At 52.2% G+C, this 18998-nt stretch overlaps 4 protein-coding genes across 5 annotated transcripts; 2 read left to right on the top strand and 2 right to left on the bottom strand.

Annotated features, from left to right (window-relative positions):
* The first annotated feature begins 365 nt into the window (after positions 1-365).
* C1QTNF4 (C1q and TNF related 4) lies at positions 366-4544 on the top strand. Its single transcript, XM_058688963.1, has 2 exons — positions 366-479; positions 3413-4544. Exon 2 carries the CDS (start codon positions 3418-3420, stop codon positions 4396-4398), a length of 981 nt encoding a protein of 326 aa, XP_058544946.1. The 5' UTR covers positions 366-479; positions 3413-3417; the 3' UTR covers positions 4399-4544.
* A 467-nt stretch (positions 4545-5011) lies between these two features.
* FAM180B (family with sequence similarity 180 member B) lies at positions 5012-7429 on the bottom strand. Its single transcript, XM_058688965.1, has 3 exons — positions 7055-7429; positions 6149-6219; positions 5012-5933 (listed from the first exon to the last, which is right to left on the bottom strand). Exons 1-3 carry the CDS (start codon positions 7320-7322, stop codon positions 5538-5540), a joined length of 735 nt encoding a protein of 244 aa, XP_058544948.1. The 5' UTR covers positions 7323-7429; the 3' UTR covers positions 5012-5537.
* Positions 7430-8350: 921 nt separating this feature from the next.
* Positions 8351-13458, bottom strand: NDUFS3 (NADH:ubiquinone oxidoreductase core subunit S3). Its single transcript, XM_058688966.1, has 7 exons — positions 13342-13458; positions 13176-13241; positions 11968-12065; positions 11607-11756; positions 10643-10768; positions 10391-10510; positions 8351-8596 (listed from the first exon to the last, which is right to left on the bottom strand). The coding sequence occupies exons 1-7, from the start codon at positions 13409-13411 to the stop codon at positions 8429-8431; spliced, it is 798 nt and encodes a 265-aa protein (XP_058544949.1). The 5' UTR covers positions 13412-13458; the 3' UTR covers positions 8351-8428.
* KBTBD4 (kelch repeat and BTB domain containing 4) lies at positions 13458-18875 on the top strand. Of its 2 annotated transcripts, none has more exons than XM_058688961.1 (4): positions 13458-13571; positions 14495-15112; positions 16724-16830; positions 17278-18875. In XM_058688961.1, exons 1-4 carry the CDS (start codon positions 13553-13555, stop codon positions 18136-18138), a joined length of 1605 nt encoding a protein of 534 aa, XP_058544944.1. In that variant the 5' UTR covers positions 13458-13552; the 3' UTR covers positions 18139-18875. The 2 variants fall into 2 exon arrangements, with proteins under 2 accessions (XP_058544944.1, XP_058544945.1); XM_058688962.1 differs by lacking the exon at positions 13458-13571 and adding an exon at positions 13851-14033.
* Positions 18876-18998: the final 123 nt, after the last annotated feature.

Here is an 18998-nt window from a genome sequence, read left to right as displayed (position 1 = left end):
CCCATCTGCTAACTTGGGTTGATGATGCGTGTTCTGTGGAGCCAGAGGGTGAAGCTCTAGGGAGGTCACGGATGAGGAAGCGCCCAGGGCTCTGCACAGCCTGCGCAGGGGCCTCCTCCGTGCGGTGCCCCTAGGCCCTACGCGGCCCCCCTTCCTCGGCGCGCCCCTCCCTCTCCCTTCTCCTCCCCTCTCCCCCTTCCCGCCGCTCCCCTGCCACTCCTCCCGGCGGTCTGCTCGGTTCGCTCTTCAGCCGTCCTTTTTCCCCAGCGTCTCGCTGCCCCGCGCCCGCCCCGGGGTTCCGGGGTCCCGGGGTCCCAGCGCCCCGCAGCCGCAGCCGCCGCCGCCGCCGCCCCCGCCAAGCCCGGCCCCGCCGCAGCGCGGGCGGTCAGTGCGCAGCCCCGGCGCCCGCCCGGAGCCCGGAGCCCGGAGCCGGATCGCGGGCTCGGAGCGAACCCGACCCGAACGCCGCCCCCAGCCAGGTGAGGGCAGCTCCCGGGCGGGGAGCCGAGGTTTCTCCCGTATGGAAGCGGGGGTGGGCGAAGGCGCGGGGGAGTCGGGTCCTTTTTTGCTGAAAGGAGGACCTGGGAGCCTTTTCATCAAAGAGGCTCAAGGGCTTTCACTCCGAAGGGATGGATGAAGGAAGGATGGGATGGGGGGAGGTCTGGGGTACCCCTTCCTGAGAGATTTATTTTTTCAGGAGAAAGGATTAATTGCTTCTGTAAAAGGGGGACTTATCTTTTGGGGAACATGAGGGGCTTTCAAGGTGGGAGGAGGTTCTGGCGGGGCTTGAGGGAGGGGGTCATTGGGGAGTGGGGTTTGGCGGGGAGCGGGGCTCTGAGATCCCCTTAGCTCGACATCGCGGCACCTCCCCCGTCGGTTCCGGGGCTCTGGGTCTGCCCCAGCTCTGTGTGTCCCAGTTTTTTCTCTTTGAAGATGATTATTTTGAGCCTCACCTGGGCAGAGCCAGGATCAGCCATTTCCTTTCCTGGAGCTCTGAGGCCCACCTGACACCCTCCCACCTCTGACCTGCGCAGGGAAGGGGTTTTAAAGAGGGATGGGGACCTAGGGAACCTGGGAAGTGGGCAGTGGTGGGTGAGAAATGGGCAGACGCTGGGTACTGTTCACACACAGGAACACCCTCTGACCCTCGTGGGGTGCACCAGACTCTGCAGGGAGATTGTTGAAGGCAGGGTGGGCAGGTGCTCCTGGGGTAGGACCCGCTAGGGGAGGAGCAGGGTCAGGAAGAGTAGTGATGTTCCCATACTCCCAGAAGGCAAAACGCTAGAGTTTCTGCTTGTCTCGTTGGTTTTATTTGCTTTTTGCTTTCTTTCTCCTTTGCCCTGGATCCCAAGATTCATTTCACTTACCTCTCCTCCTCTTTTTGCAAAAAGGGTAACTGAGGCTAAGGACAGGTTGGCTGGAAATACATATGTCTAGGAGGAAAAGATGGTGGAGAGAAAAGCATACTGAATTTGGAACCAAAAGACCTTGGCTCAAGGTTGCCTCAGTGGGCATGGTAACTTTGGGCCAAAATGCTTCCCCTTGTTTGGGCCTTGACTTTCTCATCTATAAAATGGGAGAGGGTCCCCTGCCTTGCAGGGTTGCTGTGAGACCAGATGTGTCCAGAGAACTTTGTAAAAGGGAATACTCATGAGGTGCAATCTTCACCACCGTAGACGGGTCCCCTCCCTCTTCCCTGCCTTCATCAAGGGTATTGGCTAGCCCATGGGCTGCCTTTGTAAGAAAGGCATGTACTCTGGAATGTTCAGCTAGGTTAGGGACTTGGGGTCTTTATTATGAAAATTAGAAAGAGGCACACTTTTCCTTCCCCAGGTGCAGCAGCTCTGCCACCATTGGGCAAGTAGAATGTGGGCTAGATTCCAGTGCCCACGTACCCTAAGGTGAACGGCGTTGTTGTGTAGGGTGCAACTGCACCTGGCAACCCTTCTCAGCAAGCCCCAGGGTCTCACACACACTCCCAGGGCACCTCCCATGGAAGCCCAAATCCTAGGCTGTTGCCAGCTCACTTTCTTTCCTGCTTTGTCTCCACTTCAGGGCTTTTGGGTATTCAAGCCCCAGAGCCTATGCCCTACTAAGAAGCATGGTGGAGTTAAGTGTTGCCTTCACAAGCTCCCAGAGAGAGGAGTTACTGAGTCCCTAATTCCTTATGTCCAGAACTTGATCAGAGTACTTTTTTCAAGGCCGAGAACAGAAGCATCTGCACACCTGGCCAACAATGCCCTTCGCAAACTATGTTCACACCTGCTATCTCAGAGCATCCTCAGTAAGATTGTGAGGCAGGTCTCCTCCCCATTTACATAAAGAAGGCCAATCCCAGAGAAATTAAGGAACTTGCCTTAGGTTTCACAGCATTTAAGCAGTAGAGCCAGGAACGGAGTCCAGTCCTTCACTCCACGGCTGCTGAAAAACAAAGCTCCTGAGCTCACAATCCTGCCAAAACCTTGCTGGAACTGTTGCTCTATTCACAGCAGCCCCTCGTTCTCACCTTCCCCTCAGTGACCAGCCCTCAAGCCCAGAAGAAGAGTCACTGTCTCTTCCTCTGCTTTCTTGGGGGGAGGGACCTATGTCAAAGCCCAACTGTTCTGGCCTCTTTGCTGCAAGAAGGGCCCCTGGGGAGTCCAGAGTGGGAGCTGACCCTTGAGTGGGTCAGAGGCCAGGAAAGGGGTCAATGAGCAGCTATGTCCTGTCCTGCCCAGATGGGGGTTGAAACAGTGGCCACCAGGGAGGACATCAGTACAGAGAGCTAGTGCCTGAGTGAGGGGCAGGCTGAGGTCCATAGTATAGCCACAGAAAATGCAGCAAACCAGGCTGAAGGAAACTCAGAGACCCCCTGACGGTCCACTGTGTTGCTAAGGTGGGGAGGGGGTAAACCCAGCTGACAGGACTATAGGCCCTTAAAGCATTTCTGCTTGGACCTGTGGTACAAGTGTGTGAGCTTTCACTTGAGAAAGGGGTTCAGTTTAGTGCTTACAAAATAATAATAATAATAATAATAATAATAATAATAATAATAATAAAGGAGACTCACTGGCCTAATTTAATGGTTATTCCCAAAGTGTGGTCCCTGGACCAGTGGCATCTGCCTTGCCAGGAACTTGTTAGAAATGCAAATTCTCAAGCCTCATCCGAAACCTAGTGAATGAAAATTTGGGGGTGGGGGCCCAACAATGTGTGTTCTAACAAGCTCTTTACCGGACCCTGAGGCCGGCCGAAGTTTGAGAACCGCTGATCTAGTCCAAGTCTGTAGGAAACCGAGTCCTAGTTGTGAGTCAAGGTCAAGGGCAGGGCTGTGAAGATAACTCGTCTCCCAGTCTCGGAACTCTGGGCATTTGGAGGCGCCCCCCGCAAAACCGCCCACCCTCCTCCCCCTTTTGCCCGCCCCCCTTCCCAGGCACCATGCTGCTACTCCTGCTGGGCCTGCTGGGCCCTGCCGCTTGCTGGGCCCTGGAGCCGGCTCCGGGCTCGACGGAGCTGCGCTCTGCCTTCTCGGCGGCACGCACCACCCCCCTGGAGGGCACATCGGAGATGGCGGTGACCTTCGACAAGGTGTACGTGAACATAGGCGGCGACTTCGACGCGGCCACTGGCCAGTTTCGCTGCCGCGTGCCCGGCGCCTACTTCTTCTCCTTCACGGCTGGCAAGGCCCCGCACAAGAGCCTGTCGGTGATGCTGGTGCGCAACCGCGACGAGGTGCAGGCGCTGGCCTTCGACGAGCAGCGGCGGCCAGGAGCGCGGCGCGCCGCCAGCCAGAGCGCCATGCTGCAGCTCGACTACGGCGACACGGTGTGGCTGCGGCTGCACGGCGCCCCGCAGTACGCTCTCGGAGCCCCCGGCGCCACCTTCAGCGGCTACCTGGTGTACGCCGACGCCGACGCCGACGCGCCTGCGCGCGGGCCGCCCGCGCCCCCCGAGCCGCGCTCTGCCTTCTCGGCGGCGCGCACGCGCAGCCTGGTGGGCTCGGACGCCGGCCCGGGGCCGCGGCACCGGCCTCTCGCCTTCGACACGGAGCTCGTCAACATCGGCGGCGACTTCGACGCGGCGGCCGGCGTGTTCCGCTGCCGCCTGCCGGGCGCCTACTTCTTCTCCTTCACGTTGGGCAAGCTGCCGCGCAAAACGCTGTCCGTGAAGCTGATGAAGAATCGCGACGAGGTGCAGGCCATGATTTACGACGACGGCGCGTCGCGGCGCCGCGAGATGCAGAGCCAGAGCGTGATGCTGGCGCTGCGGCGCGGCGACGCCGTCTGGCTGCTCAGCCACGACCACGACGGCTACGGCGCCTACAGCAACCACGGCAAGTACATCACCTTCTCCGGCTTCCTGGTGTACCCCGACCTCGCCCCCGCCGGCCCGCCGGGCCTCGGGCCGCCGCAGCTCTGAACCCCGACCAGGAGAGGAGCCCAGGGGCGGCCCGGGGCGTGTATGCCGAGCTGGGCCGTGGCCTGAAAGCCCCGCCGGCGTGAGCATGACGGCCCGCCCAGTGTGGCTGACTCTGCCAATAAAGTGGGCCTGCGTCGGCGCCTGTCTGCCCGGGGTCCTGCGCTCTGTCTTGTCTGCGACGCTGTCGTCTCGGGCTGGCGGGACGGGAAGGCACTGACTACTGCAAACCGGGGGGTGGGAGTCGGAGGGCAGAAGGCAGGGTTTGGTCAGGCGCTGGGAGGGCGAGGAGATGGGAATTTGATTAAACTGAACCCTATTCACCCGACCCCTTGCGGGCCTCCCCTTCAAATCCTTGTAACTCCTTCCCACTGATCTACGACGTCATTCTTAGGGTCTGGCTGGTTCCTTCTTGTGACAAGGGGCCACACCCTGCTAACTTTCTGGGAGGATGGGATTCAAGGAAACAGAACATTCCTTCTTCTAGCAGGGCGTGTGAGGAATGAGTTGATACCTGGTTGCCCCAACACCTCCCTTCCCAGGACAGGGAGGGTGTTTTGCCCAGGACAAGGGTTAAACAACTTACTCTGGCATAGAAGGACACAGGCTCCAGGAGGCCAGAACAGAACATTTAATGGAATAGCTACACAGGATCAGGACTACACTAGCCAGCCTCAGCTTGTCTCTGCCCTCACAGCCTCACTCCCCACTCGAGGTGTTCATTTGAGCCTTGTTGAGATGGACCAAAAAATATCCGCTTCCCTGTCTCCACCCGCCCCCTCCAGAAAAGGTAATGTTTCTCCACCTGCTTTCCTCCTCTCCTCCTCCAACAGACAGGACTAAAGATGTCTAGTCTATGGCTAGTCCAAATGGGGAACTTGGGGCTCAGGGACTCCGAGCACTGGTTGGACTTAAAAAACCCTGACCCCAACACACACACACACACACACACACACACACACACACCCGCGAGTCTGTGCCTGCTGCCTGAGACCCAGGCTCTTAGCCTGCCAGGGCTCAGGGAAGAAAATGGGGAAGGGGGTAAAGTGGGTTCCAGGGTACAATCCAAGGCCAGAGACCTGAACACAGTGGAAAGAACACTGCCCAGGGTGGGTCTGGCTTGGGGTGGGAGTTGGGGAGGGTCAGGGAAAGGGGTCAAGGATCAAGGCCCAGGGTCCCAGAGAAGGGGGCTGCCCCTGGGGGCAGAAACCCTTGCATAGGTCCCAGAGTGTTTCCTGTGCCAGCAGGGCGAAGACCTGGGCCCAGCGACCTCTTTCCTCAGCCTCACTAGCCTTATGGAGCCGGTAGACACAGGACAGGCTTGTGAGGAGCAGGTGTTCAAAGTCCCAAGGGCTAAGAGGAGGCCCTTTCCGCAGGTCCTGGAACTGCTGCAGCCGCTGCTTAGCACCCTCCAAGTCACTGGGCACGTGGTGCTGCAGGAGGAGCCTGAGTCGGCGGCCTGGGCGTGTGGACGCCAGTTCCTCGTCCTGGATGTGCAGCTGCCCTATGACATCCAGCTCCAGCCCAGCCCAAAGCAGCTGTAAGGGGAGCCGTGTAAGGGGTGGGCTGGGGCCTGGGGGTGGGGGCAGGGCAGGGAGCAAGAGTGGGCTAGGGGGGCATAAGCAGGCAGTAGGACCCATGCTGGGTGGCCCCCCTCCCCCAGCAGGCCCAGCTTAAGACATCCCCCTTCCCAACCCTGAGCTTAGGGACCTCTGGACATTCCCACCCCCATATCCCAGGCTGGAGGAAAGACCTCAAACATCACTTCCGGGGCCTCTGGCTCCTGCAGGCCACCTCCCACGCTGGCTCTGTTCATGGGCTGCCCTGGGGCAGCAGAAAAGAGTCAGGCCCCTGCCAAGCTCCACCCTGAACACCCCAGCCTCCCAGAAGTGCCCCTTTAGCTCCTTGGTAGGGATGCCAAGAGGTTCTTCTATCTACAAAAGAGTAGGAGTGCCACCCCATGTCCTCCTTTCCTTACAGACACATGCACATTGACATCCTCCCTCCCAGGCATAAGTCTTGTGATCCCAAAATCATCATCCCAAACCCAGATACCACCTCGGCAAGTGTCCAGGACTCCTCCTTGAACTTCTGCAGTTCCCTTGGCAAAGAGCTCCAGACCATTGGGTCACAAGACACTTCACTTCCCACTTCCCCTCCCTGTAATCATCTGGGACAGTGTGATCTAAAATAGTGTCAGTGACTCTCCCCAAAGGTCGAGGACCCCTTTTGGAGGAACCTGCTCCTTCCTTGCTCCTCAGTAGTGCTCATGTGGAGGCCAGGGAAGCCAGGCCAAGGCGGGTTGTCTGCTGCAGCTTCCTTCATTTCACTCTGGTCTGCTGCCCAGCCCTTAGAATGATTGTCCCAAGCCCAGGGCAGGTCCAGAGGTCCTGCTTTGCACACCTAGAATAAGGCCACTGCCCAGCTCTGTCCAGGGCTGGCACTGAGGGCACCTAGGACTACCTCCCTTCATTTCACTTGGACCTTTCTGATTCTGGGGTTGGGGCCCAGACCATTACCACGTGCTGCACAGGTCAGTCTGGTACCCACCTTGCCCACAGTTTCTAGGCCCTGCTAGGTTCAGATAGAACCAAATTTAACTGCTGTCAGCTGACAGCCTTCCTTGGTTCCCATCCACCCCACCCTAAAGCCCAGGTACCTGGATAGTGCTGGGTTGCAGTTACCCCAGGGAGAAGGCAAGTGGCTACTATTAGCCAATCCAGGAACTGCATCGTCCTAGCTGTGCCCCACCACGTCCTTTGAGTCTTTCTCTCCCCAGCTGCTCTCTGCTCCTGCATCCGCCTGCCACACACCGCAGCTCCAACTTTCCACTGCAGGCGGCTCAGGCGTTTCCTATTTTGTGTGTCAGCCTTCAATGCTAAACAGGGAGGGGCTGGCTCTGACTTCCCAGGACCTTTCCATCCCATGGAAAAGTGGAATCTTAAGTTGTTGGCAGTAGAAGCCTGGCTCCCTGCTTGTCAAGCCCTCAGCCTGTTCCTGCCCAGATGGGCGGGATGCTTAGTTAATAGAAAACGGAGCTTGGTAGCAAACAGCTCCAGCTTGCCCCACCCTTCCCCCCACCCCCCAAGAGGTAGGAAAGAGCCCAGCAGTAACGCTACCTTACTATCTGTCCTCACCCCCAAAACATCCTGCAGCTGAACTCAGGCTTCAACACCCAGTCAGGCCCAGCCCAGCCTCCAGGGAGCCCCTCAGCAGCCAAAAGCATCAGCTGCAAAGCTTGGTCCTGCAACTGCATTGGTCCTCCAATGGCATGGTGAGCTGTTTGGGTGGTCTCATGGACAGGCAGAGTCGAGCACTTCCAACTTAGGTGCTCAGCCACCAGCCAAACAGGCCCCAGGCTGGCTGGGGTAGGGAGTCCTGTCCCCTGGAAGATAGAGCTGCAGCTTCCGAGTACATTCTGCACCAGTCCTGGGACCTCTTTTGCTTGCTTACAACATTCTCAGTTCTGGCTAGAGTCTAGGAAGATTACCTTAGCCCAAACATGATAGGCCGTTAGATTGCAAGGAGGTTTCATGGCTCAAGACTCAAAAATGAGTCATGGCTTATGGAACCCTGTGGATGCTTAGATGAGATGGGGGGGGGGGTTCCCTGGTTCCACCCAGGCCCCTCCATCCATCAGCTGCCACCAGACAGTCGGCTGTAACAAGGGGTTTTCTCCTCTAGTTGTTAAGGGCCCTCCAGTTTTTAGGAAATGCCATGCCACACCCATCCTAAGCCCTGTGGACCATGAGAACTTTCCATTTCAGCTCCAGAACCCTCCCTCAGAAGTACATCCAGGCTTGCAGGTCACCATGACTGCAACTGCACTATTCAGTCCCATTAAAAGAGATTCCTGGTTTGGCAGAGTCTCTTTAAGGGAGAGGGAAAAACCCCTGCTGAATCTTCCCTTTCCCGAGTCAAGCTTCACGTCTACCCAAAAGCACACAAGAAGTGGTTAGTCTAAGGATTTTATTTACAGGGACGCTTAGTATAGATTAAGGCGTTTTCCAGTATCCACATGCCTTCCCTGGAGCTACTTGGTTTCAGGTTTCTTGTCCCCAGCTTCGAGCTTGAGACTTTCAGGGGGCTGCCGATAGGCAGGGAAAGCCTCCCAAGGGCTGTTCAGGTCAAACTTGCGGAACTCCTGGGCCAACTCCACTGGCTCAGCCACCACCCGCTTCACCTCATCGTCATAGCGTAACTGCAGAAGAGAAAAGCAGGCTTAAGCACTGAGGAAGACCTTGTTCAGAGCTGCTAAGGAGCCTACTTTCCCAAGGCTATGGGGGACTTCACCAGTCTCTTTACTTCCCTGTCCTTGACTGCTACCCCAGCCTCTGTCAACAAGTCTCCAGGCATGTCTGTATTACCAATCAAGTCCCATCCCAACCACAATCCAAAACGGCCTGCAATCACCCAGTCAGGCTCCCCTGCTCACCATCCCCACATCGTAAGCTCTGAGCTGCTTTTGCAGCACAACTGACTTTGCTCACCCATCCACTCTTATAAGGAAATGCTTATAAGCATTTGTTGGGGATTAGGGAGCAAGTCTGTGGCTGAAAAGAGTAAACCTAAATTGGGAAGCACTCAAGTTCAGACCATGTGGCTTTGGCACTATCACTATAAAGATGCAAGGCAATAAATCTGGCATAGCTTTTCTTTTCTGTTTTTTGTTGTTGTTGTTGTTGTTTATTCATTTTCGAGAGAGAGCGAGAGCGAGAGAGAGAGAGAGAGAGAATGAGTGGGGGAGGGGCAGAGAGGAAGGAGAAACAGAATCTGAAGCAGGATCCAGGCTCTGAGCTGTCAGCACAGAGCCTGATGCAGGGCTAAACCCATGAACCGTAAGATTGTGACCTGAGCTGAAGTTGGACACTCAACCGACTGAGCGACCCAGGCATTGCTGGCATGGCTTTTCTTGTCTGGAGGATCAGCTGGATAAAGTAAAGACAAACAGGTGAAGAGGCAAACCAGGTAAGGGAGGCCAGACAGTGAAAATGAGAGGGAAGGAGTCCTGACCAGAAGTAGCTTGAGAGGGAAATGGGACCATGCAAAACATGAAGAAAGCAGGCATATGTCGGTACAGAAGGGGGGATTGCCACTATCTCAGCATTTCTAAAAAAGTTACTTTTCTACAAAATGACACATATGTTTGTATGCAATGGACCATCTTCCTGCTCATAAACAACCTGTAGCACAAGGGTGGTAAAGCAAAGCACTGAAATTCTTCGTAAGGCCCTTGTAGTCACATGTTACTAGTCCTGCCTTTAACCATCCTCAGGGGCTAAACATTTAGTGTCTTCCCTGTCAGCTGCCTTCTCAGAGATCCAGGGCAGGGTAAAATGATCCTCCACTTTCAGACCTGTGGACAAAGTGTGTCCTCAAGGTTGCCTTGGTCATTAAAATGATCATTATGATAATGGCTAATGTCAATTGAGTAATTACAATACACTAGGCTTTAACATCATTTAGCTCAATGTAAATCTCTTAAGTAGATTTTTATTTATTATTATTATTTTTTAAATTTATTCATTTATTTTTGAGAGAGAGAGAGCACACTTGAGTGAGGGGCAGAAACAGGGAGAGAGAGAATACCACGAGGTGCAGAGAGAGAGAGAGAGAGAGAGAGAGAGAGAGAGACAGTGGAGCTCAAAGCAGGGCTTGAGCTCACCTGAAGCAGGGGCTCAGGCTCACAAACTGCAAGATCATGACCTGAGCCCAAGCTGGATGCCACACGGCTGAGCCACCCAGGCACCCCTAGCTCACTGTAAATCTTATTAGTTAAGTACTACTGTTCCTGTTTTGTAGATGAGAAAACTGTCATAGATAAATTAAGTAACAGACCCCAGATTACAAAACTGGGACTAGGATTTGATACAGAGCCTATGCTCTTAAATCACCACAATTCACAGACCATTATTTCCTGCCATGCTCAGCACACCCCAGGTTCCCTGCCAGTCTTTCCCTGAGGCCATTTGCCCTAGTTCAAGGTTCCTCCTACCTCAACGTAGCCAGATAGGGGAAAGTCTTTCCGGAAAGGATGTCCCTCAAAGCCATAGTCTGTCAGGATCCTCCTTAGATCAGGATGGTTAGCAAAAAAAACTCCAAACATGTCCCAGATCTAGAAAAAAAAGGCCCTCAGGCAACTCAGTCCATCAGCCAACACACGGGTGAGGATGCACTGCATGCAGTTATTTCAACTAATTCTGCAACTCTGGCCCAGAGGCAGGATCCACTATGTCCAGAAACTCACCTCCCTCTCATACCAGTTAGCTGCCTTATACACAGGAACAGTGGACTCAATGGGTGTCAGCTCATCTGTATAGGTCTTCACACGGATCCGGGAGTTGAAGCGCAGAGAGAGCAGGTTGTAAACAATCTAGAGAGAACAGAGGAGCTGGAAGACCAAGATGGCCACAGGGTCTGAGGCACGAGGTGGGTAAGGGTTCTACCTGTGAACCTGCCTTCTATCCTGAAGCTCAAAATCCTCAAGATTCTTATATTTACAACTACTTCCAAAGGCCTAAGCTATGCTATACCTTAGGATGTCAGCATGCCTGTCTTTGCTCATGCTACTCCTGGCCCCAATCCTTAGCAAGCTAATTCCTGATCTCTTGGTCATCCTTTAAGATTCAGCACATTCTCTCTCCCTTTAAAGAAGCCTCCCATACAGGACTCTGAGAGCTCCTCTTGCAGTCTCATAACATCTAACATCCCATGCATTATATGTTATTACGGTAAGCTCTTTATGTGTCCTTCACCCTCACTAGAGCGTGGGGGACTCCTTGAGGGCAGGTGTTGGGTGCTACTTCTCCCTTGATCCCAGGATCTGGCCAATAGTAGATGATCAGTAAATATCAACAGCTAAATATATGGAGAACTTGCTCCATGCTGGCAATCTACCTGTACGATCTCATTTCATCCTCACAGCCACTCTGTATAAAGTAAGGACAGTTTCACATATATTTTGCACATAAGAAATCTAAAGCTTACAAAAACTAAACAAAATGCCTGAAGTCACATAGCCTGTTAGTGGCAGAGCTAGAATTCAAACTTGAGGTCTGCCTAATCCGAGGCCCCAGTTTAACTGCTGTGTTGTATTGTTTGACCCAAACCGAAACTGAGGAGGACTATGGTTCCCGTTGGTAGCTGTCATCCTAAAACTTGTCTGTCCCTTTTCTTTCCTTTACTCCCCAAACCTTCTCAAATCTCCTGACCTCAAAACGGTTTTGCCGGGTGGGGATGTCCACTGCTGTCAAGTCAGCCAAGGATTTGAACTGTGCATTGGTGTGATCCCTGAGGAAAGTCAGCACTGGGATGACTCCATCAGGATGGATACAGATCTCTAACTCATTGAAGCAAGACACCTGCAGACGTGGAAAGGGAAAGGTGAGGGGAAAAAGAGCTATTGAGAGAGCAGTTAACTTTAGCAGGAGTCTCCTGGTTGAGGGCAGAGAAAGCAGTCCAAGTGGGGTAGAAGAGTCTTTGGTTTCTTTGATACCAGGCTGCCTACTCCTACATGCCCTGAGAACATGGTTCTTTCTTGACCCATGACCAAACAACAATAGTGAATATTACCTGAACTTGTTGGACATACTTGGGCAGGATTTCAGCCACATACTCTCCAAAAGCTGAGAGCTGCTTGTGGGCCACATCATTCCGTGGTCGGACAGTGGCTGGAAGGAGAAGGCATATTTAACAAAGGAATGGAGAAGGCAGCAGCCATGCCTACATTCAGTCTCCTGGGTCTGTAAGGGGTATTGTCTCCCAGCAGGGCTCCCTGCAGAATCCTGAGGAAGGTGAGAGTGGAGGGTTCCAGGGAATAGGAATTGATGAAAACTTAGGGAAAATGTCACCTACAGAGTCCACAAAGACTCTCCTTATTACTACTGCGTTTGGGGTGTTTGCCTCTTCTCAAAGCTACAACCTAGTTCTTCCTTCACAATGCCTGCATTTTTGTTAAGCAGTGTGTCTCAATTCTTTTACCAGACCAGGAACTCTTTAAGGGTGGGAACGAGAATTTCTGCTTTTCTGTATCTCCTTATCACCTGGCTCACAGCAGGCTCTAAAGCTAAGAGCTGCAGGGCTGAAGAGCCCTCACAGATTAGTCAAAACCCTTTCCCCCCGCCATTGAGGTAACTGAGGGCCAGAAAGGGGGAAATACCAGGTCTCTTGACTCCCAGTCTACTTATGTTGATTGTAATATATCTCCATACACGCATGCATGCAACTCTAAACCATGAGTACCCACACATCATAGACTGCACACATCATGGTTAAGTGTTGTCTGACTCTGGCAGCAGACAGGCCTGCTCTGTCACTCGCTAGTGCTGTGACTCTGGGTAAGTTACTTCTCTGCATTGTTTCCTAATGTATAGTAAGAAGAGCACAATGCTATCTACCTCGTTAAGACTGTCCTAAGGACTAAGATCCCTCGCTAAATCGCTTAGCAAGGTGCTTGGCACACAAGAAGCACTCAATTAATGTGAATTACTATCATAATGGCTCTGAGACCCAAACGTTGTTTCCTGATCTCAAAGAGCTGACAGTTTAATCGGAGAGAAAAGGAATCATGGAAATGGACAGGGGTCAATCAAGGCCGTAACAGGGAGCTAAAAGGGCACAGCGAAGAGTTCGATTCTGCTTGCAAGAGGACCACTGCAGTCAGGTCTCCACAGAGATCTGCCAAAGGACGCAGGGAAGGGCATCCCAGGACAAGGGCAAATATCCAAAAGAATGAAGGGTCCCCCGCCTGTAGTCCCGAGAAGGGCCCGGCCCACACATACGGCGCGTGTCTGCCGCGACGCTTTCCCTCCTCACCGGCAGCAACAGCACCGAGGGTCGCCCGGCCACTGTACGGAAAAATAAGCGCAGAGTGAGGCCTGATAGGCTCCCTGCGCCAGGCGCGCCTCCGCTCCCGCCCAGGGCCTCAGCCAGCTGCCCCCTGCTTACCCCTGGCCAACGCCACGGACCCTACGAGACCCCGCCACCAGCCCCTCGCAGCAGCCGCCGTCGCGGCCATGTTCCAGGTTACAGACCAGGCATCCAAGACCCACAGGACACGGAACCCCAAGGGCACGGACCGGAAGCGGAAGCATGCATCTGATTTTCTTCCGGGCGGACGCGGGGCTAGAAGCAGAGGTTCCGGGTTCCGGGCTTCGGAATGAAAGGAGGGAAAACAGGTGAGAAACCGAGGCGGGCAGGTGGGGAAGCCGTGAGGTGAACGTAGCCCGAGTTTGGTGTGGTAGAGACTGTAGAGAAGGCGAGGACCCTAATGAACCGGAGGGGTGAGGGGAGGGGAAGGGGCAGGGGTCTGGGTTCCACATTCCACACCCCTCCCCCGCTCCCTGAGCTAAGCTTTTGACGAGGGCCGGCGGGCGTGGCCGGGAGGGGGCGTGGAGGGGATAGGGGAAGGAGGAGAGAAGAGTGGTTTCCCTAGCGACCGTTTCCCAGGCGACTCCAGGTGAAGCGGGGACACAGTACTTGGCGTTAGGCCTACTAGTCCCCCTTGCTGGGACGGCGGGGCTTCGTCTCTAGTTCTGGAACGGAGTCTTGGGAAGTCATCAGGGCGTGAGGGGGGAGAAGCTCAGAAAAGAGAAAATGTGGAGCTAACAGATGTCCCAGGCCAAGCCTCATATTGGAAGGTCTGGACTCCATGCACGTGGGGGAAGAGGGGCCTCGACTAGAAGGTCGCTGGGGTCTATTGGGTTCTCCTGCCCAGAGCCTCACTAGTTTTATGCCCAATAGTCATTTGGTTAGTAAGGCTTTTTGCCCGGCTTTTAATATCATAGATTTCCTCCAGTCGCTTGCTCTCATGTGTTGACCTAAATAGCCAGGTTTTTATTACATCATGGAAAGGAATATTGTTTTTATACGGAAACACCCAGAGTAGGACGTTTTATTGATTTCATTAGGAATGGAGTGTCACTGCAGGAAAATGAACCCAGCTTCGGTTGAAGGAGAGCTTCTGAGATGTCATTAGGGCCAGGACTAAGGCCAATCTTGGCCCACTTTGCTCTCACTTTTACCTTCTCCCTCCATAAATTGAACAGTTGGATTCATAGACTGTGAATTCCCCATTACTCAGGGTGGTATTGCTTTGCAGACAGCTGGCAGAGAGAGAAGTTGGCTGCCATGGAATCACCAGAGGAGCCTGGAGCATCCATGGATGAAAACTACTTTGTGAACTACACTTTCAAAGATCGATCACACTCAGGCCGTGTGGCTCAGGGCATCATGAAACTGTGTCTGGAGGAAGAGCTCTTTGCTGATGTCACCATTTCGGTGGAAGGCCGGGAGTTTCAGCTCCACCGGCTGGTCCTCTCAGCTCAGAGCTGCTTTTTCCGGTCCATGTTCACTTCCAACCTGAAGGAGGCTCACAACCGGGTAATTGTACTGCAGGATGTCAGTGAGTCTGTCTTCCAGCTCCTGGTTGATTATATCTACCACGGGACTGTGAAACTTCGAGCTGAAGAGCTGCAGGAAATTTATGAGGTGTCAGACATGTATCAGCTGACGTCTCTCTTTGAGGAATGTTCTCGGTTCTTGGCCCGCACCGTGCAGGTGGGGAACTGCCTTCAGGTGATGTGGCTGGCAGACAGGCACAGCGATCCTGAGCTGTACACTGCCGCTAAACACTGTGCCAAGGCCCACCTGGCCCAGCTGCAGAGCACAGAGGAATTTCTCCACCTGCCCCACCATCTGCTCACTGATATCATCTCGGGTAAGTTGAGGGATGGGGCCCGTCATACTCAGCTACTTGCATATGCTGTTTAGTGGACATTCTAGTTCAGGAGAAAGGAGCCTTCAGGCTTTCTGGTGTTAATTTACGTTATTATTCCTGGTAGGAATTTAGATGCCTTCTGAGAGATTCAGCTGCGAGTTCGCTGTTGTCACAGGCAATCCCTTTTAGGGGAGGAAACCTGGAAAATATAATAGTACTGTGCAGTACACAGTTAACCCCTGAACGACGTGGGGATTAGGACTGCCAACCTCTGCGCAGTCAAAATTCCATGTGTAACTTTTGACTCCCCCAAAACTTTACAAATAGCCTTCTGTCGACCAGAAGCATTATCAATAACAAAAACCGTTAACACATATTTTGTATGTTGTACGTGTCATGTACTGTATGTATTGTGTTCTTACAATAAGGCTAGAGAAAAGAAAACGTTATTGGGAAAATCATAAGGAAGGGAAAGTACATTTACAATATTGTACTGTATTTATTGAATAAAACCCGCATATAAGTGGACCCACATAGTTCAAACCCATGTTTTTCAAGGGTCTATATACAAGTGTTGAATTAGAAAAAAAGCAGGGCTCACCCCCAAAATGTAGTGAGGAGCTGTTTGTATTTATACTCTGGTATCTTTTGTGTATAATTGTTCTCATCTATCCTGTACTTTGCACGTACTTGTGGGACTAGTTATCTAAGTAAATTGATGGGTCAAGGTATTTACATAAGGAACTTTTTAAAAACGAAGCTTACTTTGGTGGTGGGGGGATGGCTCAGTTGGTTAAGAATCTGACTCTGAGTTTTGGCTTAGGTTGTGATCTCGAGGTTCATGGGTAAATAAATAAATAAATAAAATAAACTTAAAATTATTTTTAAAAAACTTATTTTTTTAAAGTTTATTGAGAGAGAATGAGAGAGAGAGAGAATCCCAAGCAGGCTCCACATTAACAGCACAGAGTCCAACCCAGGGCTTGATCCCAGAAACTGAGATCATGACCTGAGCCAAAACCAAGAGTCGGAGGCTTAACTGACTGAGCCATCCAGGTGCCCTTACATAAGAAACTTTTTAAGTGAGGGGCACCTGGGTGGCTCAGCCAGTTAAGCATCTGACTTCAGCTCAGGTCATGATCTCGCAGTCTGTGAGTTCGAGCCCTGCATCAGGCTCTATGCTGACAGCTCAGAACCTGGAGCCTGCTTCAGATGCTGTGTGTCTCCCTCTCTCTCTGCACCTCCCGTTTGTGCTCTGTCTCTCTCCCTCTCAAAAATAAACATTAAAAAATAAAATTAAAAAAAGAAACTTTTTAAGTGATGCGGCAATTGTAGGTAAACAATCCTGGCCCTGCTAGTGAGGTATGCTATACTTTAGCAGGTGTGAGCTCTGCAGCCTGTAGACTGCTTCCATGGCAAATATGAGCATATCAAGTCGTCCATTCTGATTAAAAGAAATAATGCAATGTAGGTTAACTTCTTATACACACGCACATACATACATGGTGGTAGTATAACAAAGTGGTTTGTATCTTTAAAGCCACTGGCTCTAAATTTCCCTTTTGGATTGTTGGATTGCCATTGACCATGCCTTTCCTCTGGCTCTCACAGATGGAGTTCCATGTTCTCAGAACCCAACAGAGGCAATAGAAGCCTGGATCAATTTTAATAAAGAAGAAAGAGAGGCTTTTGCAGAGTCACTCAGGACTAGCTTGAAGGTAAGGCAGATTTCGCTTTAGGGTTGGGACACCATAATACCTATACATTCCAGCCATCTACTGATCTGGCCTCTTTGATACCTGGTGATGGTGATTAAGTCATCTCTGGCTCAAAGTTAAGAACTGGGGAGGAGGATGTGTGCATGAGCCTAGAAACCATAGCTCAGCCTCTGAGCTCCATAGTTCCTTGAGAGAACTACTTTCACCATTGCATTAATCCTAAGCACCTTTTTCCTAAACCACCAGCTCAGGATGAGAGCAACAGATTCTCTGCCCCAGCATATAATGACTGAAAGGTGAGAGTCAGGATGGCATACAATAACCAGAGGGAAGTAGCGGGTTAGAGCAAGACACAAGTGTGTGGTCCAGAACCTTTAGATCTGTGTCTCAGCTGAGTCTTAGCCTAGAACTGATAGATGTCATCTATAATTTTAATTTTGCCAATAGGAGATCGGGGAGAATGTGCACATTTACCTGATCGGGAAAGAGTCATCTCGTACCCACTCGTTGGCTGTGTCCTTACACTGTGCGGAAGATGACTCCATCAGTGTAAGTGGCCAAAACAGCTTGTGCCACCAGATCACTGCAGCCTGCAAGCATGGTGGAGACTTATACGTGGTGGGAGGGTCCATCCCACGGCGCATGTGGAAGTGCAACAATGCCACTGTGGACTGGGAATGGTGTGCACCTTTGCCCCGGGACCGGCTCCAGCACACCCTGGTGTCTGTGCCTGGGAAAGATGCCATATATTCATTGGGTGGCAAGACACTGCAGGATACTCTCTCCAATGCAGTTATCTATTATCGGGTAGGTGATAACGTCTGGACAGAGACAACCCAGCTAGAGGTGGCTGTGTCAGGGGCTGCTGGTGCCAACCTTAACGGGATCATCTACTTACTAGGGGGGGAGGAGAATGACCTGGACTTCTTTACCAAACCTTCCCGACTCATCCAGTGCTTTGACACAGAGACAGACAAATGCCACGTGAAGCCCTATGTTCTGCCCTTCGCAGGCCGCATGCACGCAGCTGTGCATAAGGATCTGGTGTTCATCGTGGCTGAAGGGGACTCCCTGGTGTGCTACAATCCCCTCCTAGACAGCTTTACCCGGCTTTGCCTTCCTGAGGCCTGGAGCTCTGCCCCATCCCTCTGGAAGATCGCCAGCTGTAATGGGAGTATCTATGTTTTCCGGGACCGATATAAAAAGGGGGATGCCAACACCTACAAGCTTGACCCTGCCACTTCAGCTATAACTGTCACCAGAGGCATTAAGGTGCTGCTTACTAATTTGCAGTTTGTGTTGGCCTAAGGCTTTAGGGGAAAAGCAGCTGACTTTTGCCCTCCCCTTTTCCAGCACCTATCCATCCAAACTCGAAGTCTCTGCGGCCCCTATCAGAGTACTATGTTATTTTTTTGGCACATGTTAGAAAGGGCAGCCCCTCAGTCCCTCCTGAACCCATAGGGGTGTTCCATTTGGGGCTTTTTAGACTGCTGCTGTTGAGCTGGCTGCTTGAACGGAGAGTAGACAAGCCTGTCCTCTGCCGTCCCCTGGTAATCCTGTGCCTCATAGAACAAGACTTTTCTCAGATCATAGGCACAGCCTCCCCTCTTTACCTGATCAGTGTTAAGTAACTTAAGCACCTCTGATCCAGGACAGAAGGAAATGTGCCCCATCTTCCTTTTTTCTATAGCCTGCAAAGTGGGTAATTGGTAATTTTTCCACAAAGAATTAGGTGTTAGAGTTTTCCTTCAGGCTTTGGTTGGGAGAATGCTCTAAGCTGAAGGTGTCCTTCACCAGCAAGCATCAACTCTAGAATTCAGGACTTGTGTCTGTTGTTTTCTCATCTCTCTGTCAGGAAACGTACAATATGGTTTTATTTTTGGCTTACTCCAAGGGGTAAGCCAGAAAGAAGTAGAAAGGATTATTTCTGATTAATAGCAGAAACTTTTTTCAAACTTAAATATATAAGGTCTCTACTCTTTTAAAAGCTCTAAGATAAACTAAGAGCTAGGAACTGTTCATACAAATAAAAGTTTTTGAAGGGATATGTGTGTCTGTTTTGAATTCTGAAGGAGTAACTTCCCTAGGGAAAATTGATTGCATACCCACACATTTCTAAGCTGCTTGGATCCCATACTTCCTTTTCTACATCCAGAATCATTGCTCCA

The sequence above is a fragment of the Neofelis nebulosa genome, chromosome 10, assembly GCF_028018385.1.
Source record: "Neofelis nebulosa isolate mNeoNeb1 chromosome 10, mNeoNeb1.pri, whole genome shotgun sequence".
In the NCBI taxonomy this organism is placed as follows: domain Eukaryota; kingdom Metazoa; phylum Chordata; class Mammalia; order Carnivora; family Felidae; genus Neofelis; species Neofelis nebulosa.
The sequence above is the reverse complement of the archived record's forward strand: the minus strand, read 5'-3'. Positions and strand labels throughout refer to the sequence as shown.

What these genes read in the sequence shown, in the direction of transcription:
- C1QTNF4 (XM_058688963.1), top strand. Translation starts at nt 3,418, where the DNA reads ATGCTGCTACTCCTGCTGGGCCTGCTGGGCCCTGCCGCTTGCTGGGCC.
- FAM180B (XM_058688965.1), bottom strand. Translation starts at nt 7,322, where the DNA reads ATGGGATGGAAAGGTCCTGGGAAGTCAGAGCCAGCCCCTCCCTGTTTA. An exon ending in TGCAACCCAGCACTATCCAG is followed by an intron (nt 6,220 to 7,054) that starts GTACCTGGGCTT and finishes CTGCTGCCCCAG; the next exon opens with GGCAGCCCATGAACAGAGCC. An exon ending in CCCCGGAAGTGATGTTTGAG is followed by an intron (nt 5,934 to 6,148) that starts GTCTTTCCTCCA and finishes CTCCCCTTACAG; the next exon opens with CTGCTTTGGGCTGGGCTGGA.
- NDUFS3 (XM_058688966.1), bottom strand. Translation starts at nt 13,411, where the DNA reads ATGGCCGCGACGGCGGCTGCTGCGAGGGGCTGGTGGCGGGGTCTCGTA. An exon ending in AGTATGTCCAACAAGTTCAG is followed by an intron (nt 11,757 to 11,967) that starts GTAATATTCACT and finishes CCACGTCTGCAG; the next exon opens with GTGTCTTGCTTCAATGAGTT. An exon ending in CCCGGCAAAACCGTTTTGAG is followed by an intron (nt 10,769 to 11,606) that starts GTCAGGAGATTT and finishes TGTTCTCTCTAG; the next exon opens with ATTGTTTACAACCTGCTCTC.
- KBTBD4 (XM_058688961.1), top strand. An exon ending in GCTCACTGATATCATCTCGG is followed by an intron (nt 15,113 to 16,723) that starts GTAAGTTGAGGG and finishes TGGCTCTCACAG; the next exon opens with ATGGAGTTCCATGTTCTCAG. An exon ending in CACTCAGGACTAGCTTGAAG is followed by an intron (nt 16,831 to 17,277) that starts GTAAGGCAGATT and finishes TTTTGCCAATAG; the next exon opens with GAGATCGGGGAGAATGTGCA.